This window comes from Chelonia mydas, chromosome 10 (genome assembly GCF_015237465.2).
Source record: "Chelonia mydas isolate rCheMyd1 chromosome 10, rCheMyd1.pri.v2, whole genome shotgun sequence".
NCBI classification, from domain to species: Eukaryota; Metazoa; Chordata; order Testudines; family Cheloniidae; genus Chelonia; species Chelonia mydas.
The window spans coordinates 17,495,842-17,511,693 of NC_051250.2; the positions used below are offsets into that span (position 1 = coordinate 17,495,842).

A 15,852-nucleotide genomic window follows, 5' to 3' on the forward strand; every position below is an offset into this window, starting at 1 on the left:
CATGAAAAACCCCTAAGCATTAAGCAAACCATATACAGCATATAGGAAGCACTTCACCCTGCAATGAAATGCAGTAATCTCTGAGGCTAAACATCACAACAATTTAAGAGCGCATAGTAAAATTGCATAACAGCTTAAGACAGGGAATGAGGGACACTGTATCCAGGTGAAGGTAGAGGAAGCTGCTTTTAGGCTAGTATGTTCAAGCTGGAATTTGAACAGGACACCAGGACTAACACTCATAACTCTTGCCATGGGATTTTTTTTTTTTAAACCACAAGTGATCAGGACTTCTGTTTTACATCTTATCTAAGACATCTAGTAAAACAGAGCCCCTGACTGAACACCACGTTCAGGCATTAGTTCAAAAAGGGACCCTGGTGGATCCGGCCAGCACAGCTGACTGAACCAATAAAAATCCGGTTGGCTGCAGCACCAACGGGGCAAACAGGCTCCGTGCTGGGCTCTGCACAGCTCTCAGGATGCGGCCGACATGTCCCACTCGCTCCTAGGCGGAGGGGCAGCCAGGGGGGCTCTGCACCCTGCCCCCGCCCGCAGGCACTGTCCCAAGCACCGGCTCCGCAGCTCCCATTGGCCAGGAACCGTGGCCAATGGGAGCTGTGGGGGCAGTGCCTGTGGGTGGGGGCAGCATTAGTATGCAGCCCCCTGGCTGCCCCTCTGCTTAGGAGCCAGAGGGACATGATTCTGCTTCTCGGGAGCTGCCTGAGGTCAGCGCCACCTGGAGCCCGCACCCCAAACCCCCTCTTGTGTCCCAACCCCAGCTCGGAACCCCCTCCTACACCCAAACTCACTCCCAGAGCCCACACCCTGCACCCCAAACCCCTGCCCCATCCCAGAGCCCCATACTGCACCCCAAATTCCTCATCCCTGGCCCCACGCCAGAGCCCACACCCCCAGCTGGAGCCCTCACCCCACCATACCCCAACCCCCTGCCCCAGCCCGTACCCTCTCCCACACCCCAACCCCTGCCCCAGTCTGGAGCTCCCTCCCACATGCCAAACCCCTCAGCCCCAATCCCAGCCCAGAGTCCCCTCCTGCACCCCAAACTCCTCATCCCCGGCCCCACCCCAGAACCTGCACTCCCAGCCAGAGCCATCCCCCCGTCCTGCACCCCAACCTCCTGCCCCAGCCCAGTGAAAATGAGCATTGAATGAGGATAGAGGAGAGCAAATGACAGAGGGAGGCGGGATGGAGTGAGCGGGGCGAGACCTCGGAGAAGGGGCAGGGTATGGGCAAGACAAGGGTGTTTGGTTTTCTGCATTTAGAAAATTGGCAACCCCACACAGTCAACACTAGTTTCCCTGGAACACGACACATTTTTATTAGCAAAGTATTTTTTTCATGGCATATTCCTTCTGTGCTTTGACATCTATCTTCCAGTACCACTACAAAATGCAGCACCACAATCAATATTAGGGCAACCTGACTGAAGCACTTAGACCTTTAATTCTTTCCCAACAGTTTTTACAGGAATATCAATCTCCATGCATAATCATTTAGCTGGTCTAAGTTTCCTCCTCTCCTCAAGAAAAATTTATTTAAAGCACATTATTTGCACACAAGTTCAAGTCCCTTATTTAAAACAGCACTGCTTTCTCTGAAGATATGCTATTTAAAAAATCATAGATGGAGGCTAAAATAAGGAATAATTGAATCAATACCTGAATATCAGACCTCTCTCTTCTACAATAATTCCTATATTTTAAATATGCTATAATTTAGAAAAATACATTTTAGAATTATTTTACTTTGTGACTACAGAAACGTGTGCAAGAATAAGGAGTGAAAGAGTTAACTTCAGTTTCAAACTGAATCAATATTATCCACAACTAGTAATATTCTGTTTTCTGGCAAGAAAGAATTATTATGCAATTGAAACAAACACCTGTCTTACCTTGTGAAAGGCACTGATTTGCCAGGGCAACCTGTCCAGAGTTCAGGTACAAATTAAGACGGGCAAAGATACTAGTCAGAGATGGAATTGTAATGAAGCAGAAGGCAACACAAGCCTAAGTAAAGAAGAAAATATACGAAACATAACTCAAATAATTTCTTAAATTAGAGGTATAGCAATTTTAGGGCTTTTTAATTAACTACTGTTGTATATGCTCAAGCAAAAGCTTAAAAATAGAACACAAGTAGGTATCTTTCCCATTTTCATCTACAAAACACGGCCCACAAAGTTTGTGAAATTCAAACTGACCCAACTCTTGGGGTTTCCCTTTATTAACAGTGAAAACAATAAAATAAAGATTAGCTCAGAACTTCTTTGAAGGCTTTCTTGCTCCTAGGGTTCCTCCCTCAGGAGTGACCAACCCACACCCTAGATCCTCTCTCTTTCCAGAAAGTCAATTCCATTTCCTGTATATCCAGGTGCCATGAGTCACTTGACTGTGAGTGAACACAACCCACTTAATCCTTCCCCAGAAAGATCTACACTTTCTAAGAGCGTAGGATGCTTCAGGTGAAAACTGGCACGCTGATACATATGGATCATATAGTTCTGGTGTAAAGACACACCTGCACTATGAGAATATATTATTTAATTTAAGTATCCACTTTAGATTTAAGTACCCACTTTGACTTTTTGATTATGATACACATTGTCATGCCATTTATCTTGCAGCAGCTCTTTTCTCCCCTCTACATAACTGGCTTGTATACAATGACAATTAATTTGGAAAAATGAAATTTCCTTAAAGGAGGGCTTAAAAAAACCTCACTTAGGGACCGAATCCTATCACCCTTACTTAGGCAAACTCATGGGACTCTGCAGGAGTTTTGTCTAATGAGGATAGCAGCAATTGGCTGTTAGTGAGTAAATATCAGTGCCCATAAGAGAAAGTGAGTTGATAAGCAATATGGAAACCACAAATGTATTTCTTCTGTATAAATGACAACCTTAGGCTCCAGCCTATCGTAACATCTGTGCACATGGGATGAAGAATCTAGAAATATATTTGACTTTTTCACTTACCCTGACAAATGCGGCTGTCTTTCTGGAATGATTTCCTTTCATCACTTTTCTCGTTTCCATTGCCAGTTGGTTCACAGACTATGTATAAAAAAGAAAAGTAAGGCACTAATAGAAATGAATAGATAGACCAAGTCTGCAAATAAACACCCAACTCTTATCATTCTGTCAAGTTAAACATATGGAAAACAAAAGTAGCTAAAGGGATAATGTGTTCACCACAACTATGTTTGGAGGGTCCTTGTCTGGCTGGCCAAAAGGAAAGGAGTTGTGGTCCCTTTATGGGCTCCCCTCTGCAACTGGGGCAGAAGGGGAAAGTTGACATGGACAGACAGAAATGGGAAGAGCAGGAAGCAGCTAGGTCAGATCTGGAGGGGATAGTGCCCTTCCTACTGACTGGTATTTAAACCCCTTGCAATCCAGGAGAAGCCCTCTTTTACCTGGATCGGGCTGACAGCACCACCCTCCCACCCATGAAATCCAAGAAAGAACCAGCTTCCTTCATGATCTGCTGTTGCCCGTTTTTTTCTTGGGGACTGGGAAAGAATTTTTCCCTCACTGCAAGACTCCGCGAGATGGGGTGGGTTTTTTCATCTTTCCCAAAGTAAATCTGGGACCCTCTAGGGTTGAGGAGCGGTGTTCAGTTATAATGCCACAACTTAGTAGGTAAAACTCATGGCAGACATCCAGTGCAGATACTTGTTATGGAAGGGTATGGAAAAGGATGAGAGAGAAAACATCTTGAGAAAACTGAGGAGGGGGAGGTTTGGGGCTCCTACATCTGGAACAGTAAGCAGCTGACCCCCTCCTCCTTTTCTAGCCCCCCTTTTACCTCATACAAGAGGAGAGGGTATACGGTCCCAGCAACTGGATGGTCAGGACTAGTTGGGGATTATTTGGAAATGATTAGGAAACTATGACGACCCCCGCAGTGTACAATTTATTGCCATGTACTCCCAGATATTTTAAGTGATTTTGTTTTTATTGTAGCTTAACTAAACCACATCCATTGCCTCCTGTCTTTCTTCCGATTTGGCTGGACAACGTGTGGTATTACAAAAGATACTGATATGCCTTAGGTGCAGTATTTAGCCTAGGTCTAACCTCCAAGAAGTGAAGTATTTATCATACCTGCACTTTAAGTGTATTAGTGCTTTTGTAAAATTATTTGTTACATAAAAACAACAACAAAAATAAAAAAGAAGACAACTGGTTGAATTTCCACCCAAGGCTGCTATCGGAGATAGAGTCAGTAAGTGAGTCAATCAGTATCTGTTTGTAACTCCCACTTTATAAACCAATCTAATTAGTAGCAATGGATTAATTCTCCTCATCCTATTACCACCAAACACCAAAACAGTCATGCTGATAATTATGTTGCTATTATTTTTCAGTTACCCAACAGTTTTAAATTTAAAAATATGAAATTATGCTTCCACGGTTTGTTTTGGGGATGCATTCAAAGGCTAACCAGCACTTCTAAATTATACAGTGAATTGCTGACGTGGCATTTCAACCTTTTCCATTTCTATTTTTTCTTGTTTGCTTAAACTAAGCAAGAATGGGAAAATTTCTATTTAATTACGAAAAAAATTCCCTACACTGATCTAGTCATATGAACTCGGCTTATCTCAACATCATTCTGTCAAGCTGATTTCTGAACCTGGGCAGTCAGAACTAATACATAAGCCTGAAATGCAGACTCTTTTCATATACCTTATAGGGTGGGTTCTTATTTGTGCTCCTGGATTCCATAACTCCACCAAAGTCTTTGACTTTTAATTATTTATTTTTGTGAAATACTGTTTCTATCTTGTGTATAATAATCATTTAAAAATTAACACAAAAGAAAATAAACTTAACTATGAAAGATGTCCCATTTCTTCTAATACTCAATTCATAATCCAATTAGAACACCACTACATTTTTCAGAAAAAATGTGCAGAAGATATCTATGGAAGAAGTTTATACTGCCATCAATCACCGTGGTATTTCAGCACCTTTCATATGCAAACAGCCAAGTCCTAGTGGAATTTATTAAGTCTCTGGTTCTTATCCTTTACACAGCTACAGAAAGCTCTGCTTTTGAGGGAGGTTGCAGGGGGAAGGTTGATGTTATGCATGTCCTTCTGCTTCCGGTGCAAAAACTTGATCAAATAGGAAAATTTTGCAGAGTTTGCCAAAGGTGGTCTGACTTTGGAATTTGTTTAATTTCATCTGGAAGTTTGTTCCAGAGACAGACTCTCTCCTGGAGAGCACTCACATGCTTCCTCCTGTGACTGTCAGCCTCCAATTTCTGAATATATAGGAAGACCTTGTAGTATTGTTTGTTCCATAAGCTAATGAATGTAATGAAACAGCTAATTTGCATCATTAAATGGTACTGAGTATGGGGGTAAAGTACACAATTAAAGAAAAATTTAGTGAGAAAAGAAAGGCAAAAACAAAGTCTACTCCTGAATACTTAGCGAAATAAACCTTAACACAGTAAATATAAGGAATGGCAATCTGGGGGGTGGGGGAGGAACCCACTGATTAAGACAACAACATCTGCAGTAAAATTTTTGCTTACATGAACCAGCTGGACAAGAACAGGCTCCAGATTGCAAAACATTGACCTAGCTTCAACATAAAAACTCAGCTGCTGCTCAAAGTCCCGGCCAAACGATACCTGGGATTAGGAAGATACAAAAAGCCACACTTATGACATGTCCGCAGCACACAGCTATTTGATCTTTCTATAATGTGTGTTGGATTAAGGTGCTCTCTCTCTTTCTCTCTTTTGTTTGTTCCAAAAGGGTTGGAATGAAGATCCTCAACTGCAATTAAGTTCAATAATTTCAAAGTAACTTGCTCACAGCTATATTAGGGATATAAGAGATTCTCCTTCAACTGTTCACCTTCCATAATTTAGCTTCTAGGGAAATCTGCAAGTGTTTTTATTGTTATTATTATTATTATTATTAAAACAATATATAGTTTCTGATTTATGGTGTGAATATTTCTCAAGCATACAACACTTATCAGCTTCCAGACTTCTGGAAAGGGATCTGGTATCTCACAGAATTCCTAAAGTGAGGTTTATAGGAAGTGGGGGTTTGGTGTGGTTTGCATTTTAACAAAACAAAACACAAAATAAAACAAAACAAAACAGCTTAACAGAAAACCCACATAATCACTCTACAAACAGATTAATGAATCAACCTTTTTACTGACACTAGTTTATTATGCAGCCAATAAAAACTGTCTTTTGAAGAGTGGGCATTTGGTGTTTTTTTAAGTTATTTTTAAAGACTGTCTCAATTTTCGAATACTGGAGGGCTCAAAAAACTGATTTTTTGAAAAATGTTTTTTGTTTTTAATTTTGTGTTGATCCCCCTCAGGTGTGGGTGCTGGAATTACACCTGCTCATGTTACTGTTCACTTGCTAGTGACTTGTGAACTTTCAGACTGTCACGACACGCAAGACATTCATTAAATATTCAACTTTAAAACACATATAGGTTTTACAAGATATTTAAAAATATTTAACAGAAGATTTTGATGCATGCTGTGATACCTACACTTTAAACTAGGCCTGTGATACCAAGTAAGGATCAACAGTTGTATGACATTTCTTCAAAACATCTGTATATTTCCTTCACTAAATATACTGAGTGGGATTTTTAACATATCCTGAGCAAGTTGGATGCTCAAGTCCCTTTGAATTTCAGTGGTATTTAGGTGTCTACTTCCCACTCGTATCTCTGCCACTAAAAGTTTTCCCAGGCAATCATGAATACTAAGTACTCACCATTTTTATAAATCCATTTATCAAAGATGCTAACATTCTCTTTTCATCTTCAAGTGTTAGTGCACTACAACAGTAAGTTTATATAGTCAATATAAGACAAGCCATCTTAAAAAAAAACAAAGAAGTTTCAACTATATACGTATTTTACAAATTCTTTAAAAAAATTATGCTCACAGTATCTAATTCACTCATTTTAAGGACACATATTAATCTAATACTCATTTTATACTCATAATTTTTAAACTAACTTAAAATAACACTGTATTTATGATTGTCAGTCTTTTTTAATAATACTCTTAAAGGGTTATTACCCAGGACAAGTTTGGCCTAATATGTAAATTCTGTAAAATAAGATTTTATTAAATGTAGAGACCAACAGAAACGTTTCTATGAAATACTCTGAATCCCAGTGAAAAAAGATATAGCTTTTATCCAGACTAATATTCTCATAACAACAATTCAGTGGATGCAGCACTGAACTACAGCATGAAAACATGAATGAGAAATTGACTATAAACTAATTATAAACAAGTTAGATTAGCTCATCTAAATTCATGTTCCTACTTGAGAGAAATACAAACAATTTAAATAAAACCTTAAATGTGACATTTAATGTTCTTTCAGTTTTAATTCTCTAAGATGTTATTTATAAGAAGGTTTTTGTTTTAAGCTATGATTACTCAACTGTGTCCTTTTAACTCTGTTACCATTACCACTGTGTCTCATTATAGTATTCGCTAGAAGTTTTGCTGTCACAAATGGCACTAAAATGATACATTTACTTCCAACATTACCACAAATATATCGGATCTTTCAGAAGGCATAACCCAAATTCAGTATGAGACAAGTTTACATCACATGGACATCCAATAAGCTAGATCTGTTTGGATGAAAATGGATAAACAGAATTTAAATTACAATTAAGTAATCCCATTTAATCCTTTTACTATTACGTACTTGTCTCCAGCTTTGACCTCCTGTGTATCATTTTACCATTTTCCTAGAGCAGACACCAGATGGAAATAGGACAATAGTTTTATCCAGTAGAGAAGGAAGGAAAACCTCAGCATGATTCGCTCATTAGTACATTACCAGTCAAAAGAAAGAACTGAGGGTGAGCTGTTGTTATCAGTCAACAGCTGTTCAAGTGGCCTAAGATCTAGACTGTGGGTTGAAACTTTGCTGAACCAAAGTTTGTAAAAAGTGGAAAGAGGTAGTTTTAAACTTATTAGAATGCTATGTAAAATGGCCATTGTAAGAGCTGACAGAATAGAATCAAAAGAATGATGTAAATTAATTTTGCCTAAACTAAAAGAATTGCTAATTAGGGGTTTACCAAGGTTCCCAGTGAAGGCTCAGAGCTGTTTTGGCAACAAGATGTGAAGAAGCGTCAACTATAGGCCACTGGCAACTGTTTTGATTCTTTAATAATTAATTTTATTTTTAATACATATTACCGTTTAAAGGTTGAAAAGGCATTAAAGTACGTATGTAAGCCAAAAAGACCACATAACCTAGAATAAAGCATTTGGACTTGTCTTCATTTGAATTACATGCCAAAGCTGATTTCCTCTATTGCTAGTGTGTCTTGCATTCACTGATACTCTATGATCTGAGGAACCTTACAATATACTATAAACATTGAAAGTGTTGTAAATTACGTTTACAATATTGGCACTAAATTATAAATGGCTCTTGATTAAGAGCACCACAAAAATGTGCCCTTACAATTCTATTCAACCCACATAGAAAGAAGGAAGGAGAGTTTTGTGATTTACACACAAAAGTAGGCGCCTGGAAATCTTGGTTCTATTCCCAGCTCTGCCAAAGATTTTCTGTGTGATTTTGGGTGTCACTTAATCACTGTGTCTCAGTTTCCTCACCCTCAAAATTGGGATAATAATATTTCCCTACCTCACAAAGGGTGTTAAATATTAGTACAGTATCATTTGTATAAGTACAGTTTAATTATTAATCTGTCCAGAGCTTTGAGACACTTGGATGGAAACTGCTACAGTAGTCCAGAGTACTATATCAAAGCAAAGTTGTTGGCACGCATGCAGCTCTTTTCTTCTATTTCTAAAAATAAATTGGCCTCTAATAACTGCTAAAAATTATGGGCCAGGCTCTGATGCATGGTTTATGAGGACTCAGCACAGTTGAAGGGGGTGCATAGAAAAAGGAAGTCTGTTCTTAACTGTTCCAACTGCCAACAGCCCCTGAGAGCCATTATGACAGGTGGGGATTACCAGGACATCCCAGTTTCATTTCCTGCACAGCTATAGGGTGTGGGTTTGACGTAGGAGTTTCTCTACCACCCAACAATCCCCCTACTCAAGAGAGCTTTTCTTGTTATTTCTGCCAGATTAGGGCTGCTTTGTGCAGGTCAAATAACTAAAAGTGGCTGGAGTGCAACTCAATTTCGGGAGCTGTGTTTTTAATGGCAAAGCATGTATTGGAAACCTCTAAATACTGTATTGTTCACTGTAGTTCCTGGAAGATTCTAGCTGCTTTTTATCCTCACAAAAACTGAAAAGGGCCCAAACTGGCATCCTTTCTTTTAACAGCATCTGCTACTTTGTTTATGCTTTTTATTCTCAAAAAGTATCCTTGCTGCTTCCCTCTACGCTAGAAAAATCTATTAAGTTATTGCCATTTTCCAGTTCGAGTGCTGAAACAAAGAATCTAACAAAGCAATGATTAAAGCGTAAATAATTTGTGTTGTGATTTTACTGCACAGCTTCTATCAGTGCAAAACAGAGGGCCATGCATAAATTTACCGTGAAACATTAACCCCCCCCCCAAAAGTAAAACTATACATCAGAACATCCACCATTTACACATATTCTGTATTATAGTACATGTAAATTTCATCTTACTTCACAGAATCATGCATGGTCTTGCACACGTGTAGAAGAGCATTAAGTATGACAGGGTCTTTAGTAGCATCTTGTTGATGTCTAAAAAACATTTTTGGAAAATACTGATAAAAATACTGCAGTTTCTCCAAGACACAAAATAGTGGAAAACTGAAAATTCATTTCATGCTAATTTTGCATAGGCAGCCTTTATATACTCTTATGAGCAGAGAATTGCAATGGTGAAAACATGATCTCTGTCTGTGAAATAACCTCCAAAGAACATCTTACATTGTACAACATCTCAACGTATTTTTCTTTTTACAGAAATACATAGAGTATATTTATACCTCCACAGTTAATACACAGTTAAAAAACACATGACAGTGGGACTTATATTTCATAACTATCTGGCAGTGTTATTACAAAGTCACAGACACCTTAAGTCTTATGGATGGTGAGAGTGTAGACAGATTGCCCAGAAACGTCCAGCTAAGAACTTGAAAGCAAAACCAGTAAAGAAATCTCAGATAGGAATCTAGTTCCTTGGTTAATGTCAGATAGCACAGAATGGGCGACATGCCCTGTCTAGGCATGCAAGGACTAATTAGACGACCAAGTTTATATCCTGAAGTCATATCACCTTGAGGTATTAATCATGCCACAGATAAATACTGAAGCCAAAAAACAGAATTCCTGAGTTACCAGGGGAATGAGAAATGCCACTCTATTTCCTAGATAATATCTCCAATGCCATTTTCAACAGATATTTTGAAAGAAACCATTTGCTCTCCCATACTCTGATCTCTGAAGAAGGAGGAGAACAAGTGCCTCAACTCTAGCACAGCCAATCAACTGCCAAGGACAAAGAAGCGTAACACTCAGTATGCAATAAAATAAGGCCACCTGAAAGAGATAAATGGCAGAGACATCTAACCCTGATGAGCAATGCATGCTCTGTACTGTATTAACTTATAATCACTGTATCTTTTACTGTAACAGAGCATTCAGAACAGCCCCTGTGAACAGACCAAACCCCACTGTATCCTCAACACAGCAAAACCACCATGATTCAATTGCATCTCCTTCCTGAGGCATGGCTTCATTGACAACTCAAAAACACTGAAGCATAAACTTCAGCCTAAGCTTCCTCTCCAGAGCCCCCCTCTCCCTCATTTCCTAATGGCCCAAAGAGACACTCCCATTCCCTCTATATGCTGGGAGGAGCCAACTAGAACCACCTGCCAATCTGTTTAGCAGTAATTACTCTAGATATTAATACAGAGATTAAGCACCTGGGCTTAGAGTGATACAGCTGAAGAGCCCTGCATTCCAGTACAGGATCTTATAGTCTACTAGTGCCTAACTAGGAAATATTACTAGGGCAATTAATTGTTCATTCTATTTGTCCTGAATATGGTTTTTTCTGCTGTACAAATGCCTAGTGATAAACTATACATTAATTTACTATATACTATTTAAGTGTTCTTTGCCTATGTAGTATTAAAAGCTCTCCACTTAATATATTGCCTAACAGAAGGGCATTACCAAAAGCGTGCTCTACATATATCAGGAGTAGGTCCATCTCACTGTAAGTGGAATAGAGCAGGCAATATTTAACACCCCACAGCTCTGTTTTAAGTGGAAGTAAGCTTGGAAACTTCATTAATAAGTGTTCCATTCGCTTCAAGTGGCACCACTGGTAACCAGGGCAGCACAGGAACACTTAGAAGTGGATGGAAGGGGTCAGTGACAGGCAATCTCTGTCCATATGGTAAGTACCATATCTAAAAGACACAAGAATTTGGCGTTCTGTATTTACAACAATATTTCTAATGGACTTCAAATAAAGTTTTCTGGGTTTTGGTTTGGTTTTTAAACATATCCAAGCTGCATTTTCGTCACGGTCAAACACCATTTGCAGGCTTCTGCCAACTACAAGGGACTACATTTTTGAAAAATTTAGAACTAGTAACAAAAGACTCCAAACCTGGCACCATCAACTGCACAATCTGTTATATACAGTCCTCTTGGGATATACAATTGACATAATGCAGTACAAACACATTAGGCAGAATCTGAATGGCTATCAATGTTTCTCAACTATGCAATCAAGAAATCATAACAGTCTGCTCTTTTTAACAGACCAGTGGAAGCTGCTCTAGCCAGCCATTCACTATTTATTTTTTCATGCCTGAATTATCAACACTTAATACTTCTGATTGGAAGAAATCTAATTGAAATTCAGATATCACTTTTAAATTATGTACTACTGCTCTCCAATTTGACAATTTAAAAGAAAAAGCTAAGAAAAGAAAGTAACATTTCAAAAAAAAATCTTTTGTTTTAATGAAAATGACTATTCTGGACTTGGAAAAGTTTGAACATGAAATCTCATCTTCTGATATTGTTTTCCATTCAGGAAGCATTCATTTTACTGTAACAAACATGTCTATTTGTTCCCTTCCTCATTCATATGCCAAGATCATTATTGATGTCAGCCCAGGCTAGGAATACATGGCATTTATCATGTAAACCAAGTCAAGTAATGGAAATTGAAGCAAGCACAAAGAACAATTAATCAGTGGTGGAATCTGTAACAACAAATCTAACTGTTTATTATGGGGAAAGTCAAGTTATATTTCTGAGATAAGGTGGGTGAGGTAATATCTTTCTTGGACCAACTTCTGTTTATGAGAGAGACAAGCTCTTACACAAAGCTCTTCTTCAGGTCTTGTCTCTCTAATATCTTAAGACCAACATGGCTACAACACTGCATACAATTTATATTTCTTGGTTGACAGTTGACAAGACTATTCACTGATTTTCACTGAAAAACAATAAGCAACTGATGAATAAAGAAGACTAATAAAAAATTGTATGTTTATATTTTCTTCTTGGCGCCTGCAATATCTTATACATGCCGAATGGACTACAACAAGATTCACTCTATCTCCCCTAGCAACTTTTCAATAGATTGCCCAGATCCTCTAGCGTGCCCTTAATCAGAATATTTTCTACTTACTTAATAAAAGCTTCCATAATGCACTTGCAAACCTCCACTCGCACACTTTCTTTCTGGAACATATCCAGGAATGGTAAGAATTTCTCCTAAAAATACAAATTAAAAAAAAACAGGTATATTAAGGTATTTTATACACAAAAGCTTTTGATCTCTGTGCTGAAGATGAAAATCTGCCTAAAGAACCAATAAGTATAAATATTTTAGAAATATTTAAAATAATCTCAGCTATGAGTGTATGAGTAGAATAGACCAGTTTTTACCTCTTCTGAAGAAAGTTATTTTTCCTGGAGGATCAGTGATTAGGTACTGAGAGATTATAGCACGGTGGTATGAATGGAGAAATCCTATTGGCTGACAAAAGAGCTAGTTTATTGGCTCGGAGTATCCAGTATAAACATGCAACAGGTCAGAGCTCATTTAGACAAGTATCACCAAAAAATAAGGAAAACATGTTATAAAAGCAATAATATGCTTGAAGCAGCACAGATACAAAAGTGATGATCACTGGAAAGTCTGAGGACTCCAGGAACAAGTCATAGGGTATTACAGTGCCAAAAAATCTGTCAAATTCCTGCCACCATTCTGGATTTTTCAAGGGCTACTTTTGAAGCTGTAGACCGTTCGGATGTCATTTAAAGATGCTCAATTTGAGAATCTAGAGAATTAGTTTCTGTACCATCCCCAAAATATGTGTAAGGTAAAATTTTCTAAGTGCCCAAGTGACTTAGGAACTTAAACCCTATTGACTTTCAGTGAGCATTAGGTGCCCAAGTGGCTTGAAAATGGGATTTTGCCTCCTAAATCACCTAGGTATATTGGAAAAGTTTACTCGGAATCAAATTTCAGTTGTTTAATCAGACTTTGTAACGCAAACGCACCCGTTGGCCTCCCTAAACTTTCCTTTGCACCTCAAAGGAGTGGGTGGGTGAGATTCTGTGGCCTGCGTTGTACAGGAGGTCGGACTAGATGATCTTAGTGGTCCCTTCTGACCTTGGTATCTATGAATCAGTACCAGAACAGTTGACACTGAATTCTTTGCTCTGACACATTATATGTATGCATTATACTGAAACACTCATTATGTAGTTATCAGCACAGCACACAAATAGGCTGTATTAGTTCATCTGAGCTCCCTTTGCTGGCTGGCTGTTACTGCTGCATTAAAACAAAGATATATTAGAGAATTAAATAGTATTAGAGAATTCTATAACCTAAGAAGAAAACAGTGTGATAGGCTGGAATGTAAATAATGGATTTTTTAAGAAGGTAACAAGAGAAAACTTCCCCTGGTGTTTTAACAGTTTTATACTTGACAAAAAGTGCTTCTCACCATGTGAGCTTTCAGATGACTTAGATAAGTAAATTAGGTTAGCTTTCCTTATAAAAAACAGTCTACACTCAAGTTCTAGAAAACAATGCAAAGATATGACTTACCGCTGAAAAAAGTACAGAAAAGTCATGGAAATAGGTGATAATTTTCTGAATAATTGATTGAAGCTAGGAAAAGAAGAAAAACAACTAAATACATTATAAATTGCATGTTAAAGTACATAATGACGACAACGGTGCAGATCTATCCGCAAATCATTTAATTTATAGGTTATTTTTCTCCTGTTAATGCCTAGAAAACAATTCTATATTATATATATATACATACATACATACATACATACATACACACACACATATACACACACAAATAATTTATTTTGTTGTAAATTATTCTAGATTTAAAAATTGACCGACATGAATAAAACTGGAACACTATACCACGGCTTCACTTTATTCTAAAGAGCTTCCTGAATTACAAAAGGCCTTTTAAAATACACTGTAAGGTAAGAGACTTTAGAAGCCTCTGTGCATTTTCTTGGAACAAAATTAGTTATTTATAGAGTTGGTAAATCAAAACAGTCTCTTACCTGTGGATAGGCATCTTCAAATGCACGATCTGGAGTCATGTGTTTGATAACATCTGCCAAAACAGTATTGACCTCACGCTTCTATGTAGTGAAAATTAAATGTCACAACTCAGCATAAAAAATGGTGCAGAAATCAAATGACTAAAATACTTTGTTAGTACTAAGTTAAGGTTGAGAATATATTGCCATTTACAAAAGAATGAATTTTCTACACAGTTGTAGTTGAAACCAGATAATTCTTATTTAAGGTTCAATCAGCCACCTACTGTAACACTGCCTGTTTCCCCAATTATGTTCCAAATACAGGTTAGAAATATATTCATGAATGACCAAAAGGACTCCTTTTAAGCCTCTAATATGTAACTATTCAGCACTCACATTAGGAGATAATCTGGTTTATTGTTTTTCACATTGTAAATTGCTACTTACTGTCTCCATATAGTTAAAATTAGAAAAAAAAATCCTTATAGAAATTCCTACATACCGTAAAGTGTCTGCAGGTATACTCCACCCACACTTCTGCACAGTTAATATAATCCTAGGGAAAAAAATATATATATATATAAAAAAAATGGACAAAAGAATGCATCACCTTCAAAATCTGTATCAAGTTTCAGGGTATATATTTCTCGTCCTGCAGTCTGCTTAAGTAATTACTCAGGCACTTGTCTGGCACTTAGATCCAAGCAGGCACAAGGACCTACCTTCATGGTTACAAATTTCAAAACGGGGCCCTGCTGTACCCAAACCGAGTACAAAAGGGTGGGTTCATATGAAACATGTGCCCGGTATTCTTATTGACAAGGCAATTATTGAGTGTCTAGAAATGATGAACTAGGCAATGCTACGCTCAGTGTGTATTAAAAGCTCATATGTAATTGCGGTATTTTTTTAAAAATAATTTTGAACAATTGGCTACCACTGTATCTGAAATAGGCAAGTCAGTTCCAACTTACCCCAGAACTCGTCTCCTGTCAATTACCCACCTGTGGGTTTTTCAATTTTGTGATAACCTTCCAGGCTTCATTTAATATCTGAAGGCGATCACATTCAGGAGGATCAGCCATGGCCAAGTTTAACCCCAAAGAGCGAAAGAGAAGATGCTAAGGAAAGATCAGACCATCCTATCAGTTAGAGATTCTCTATGAAACAGATCATACTTCAAAATACTACTGGTTACAAAATTATAAAGTTGGGTAAGTCACTCAAAGATCATATACTTTCTAACCCAAAGACTGAACTGTAATGAACTTTTGTTGGAG

General features: G+C 38.0%; 1 protein-coding gene across 8 annotated transcripts in view; it reads right to left on the minus strand.

Moving 5' to 3' along the window:
* VPS35L (VPS35 endosomal protein sorting factor like) overlaps nt 1-15,852 on the minus strand; it is a 116,510-nt gene that overhangs the window by 46,849 nt on the left and 53,809 nt on the right. For 7 of the 8 annotated variants that reach the window (XR_006284562.1, XM_043524516.1, XM_037911764.2 and 4 more), the window contains 10 exons: nt 15,577-15,693; nt 15,075-15,128; nt 14,591-14,671; nt 14,106-14,168; nt 12,672-12,757; nt 9,668-9,748; nt 6,789-6,852; nt 5,568-5,666; nt 2,999-3,076; nt 1,916-2,030 (listed from right to left, as the gene is read on the minus strand). Coding sequence is in view for 7 of the 8 variants with exons in the window: in XM_043524516.1 (XP_043380451.1) it covers nt 1,916-2,030; nt 2,999-3,076; nt 5,568-5,666; nt 6,789-6,852; nt 9,668-9,748; nt 12,672-12,757; nt 14,106-14,168; nt 14,591-14,671; nt 15,075-15,128; nt 15,577-15,693 (838 nt within the window). In the remaining variant the exon portion in view is untranslated. The remainder of the gene's footprint in view (nt 1-1,915; nt 2,031-2,998; nt 3,077-5,567; nt 5,667-6,788; nt 6,853-9,667; nt 9,749-12,671; nt 12,758-14,105; nt 14,169-14,590; nt 14,672-15,074; nt 15,129-15,576; nt 15,694-15,852) is intronic. The other variant, XM_037911766.2, reaches the window with a different exon arrangement.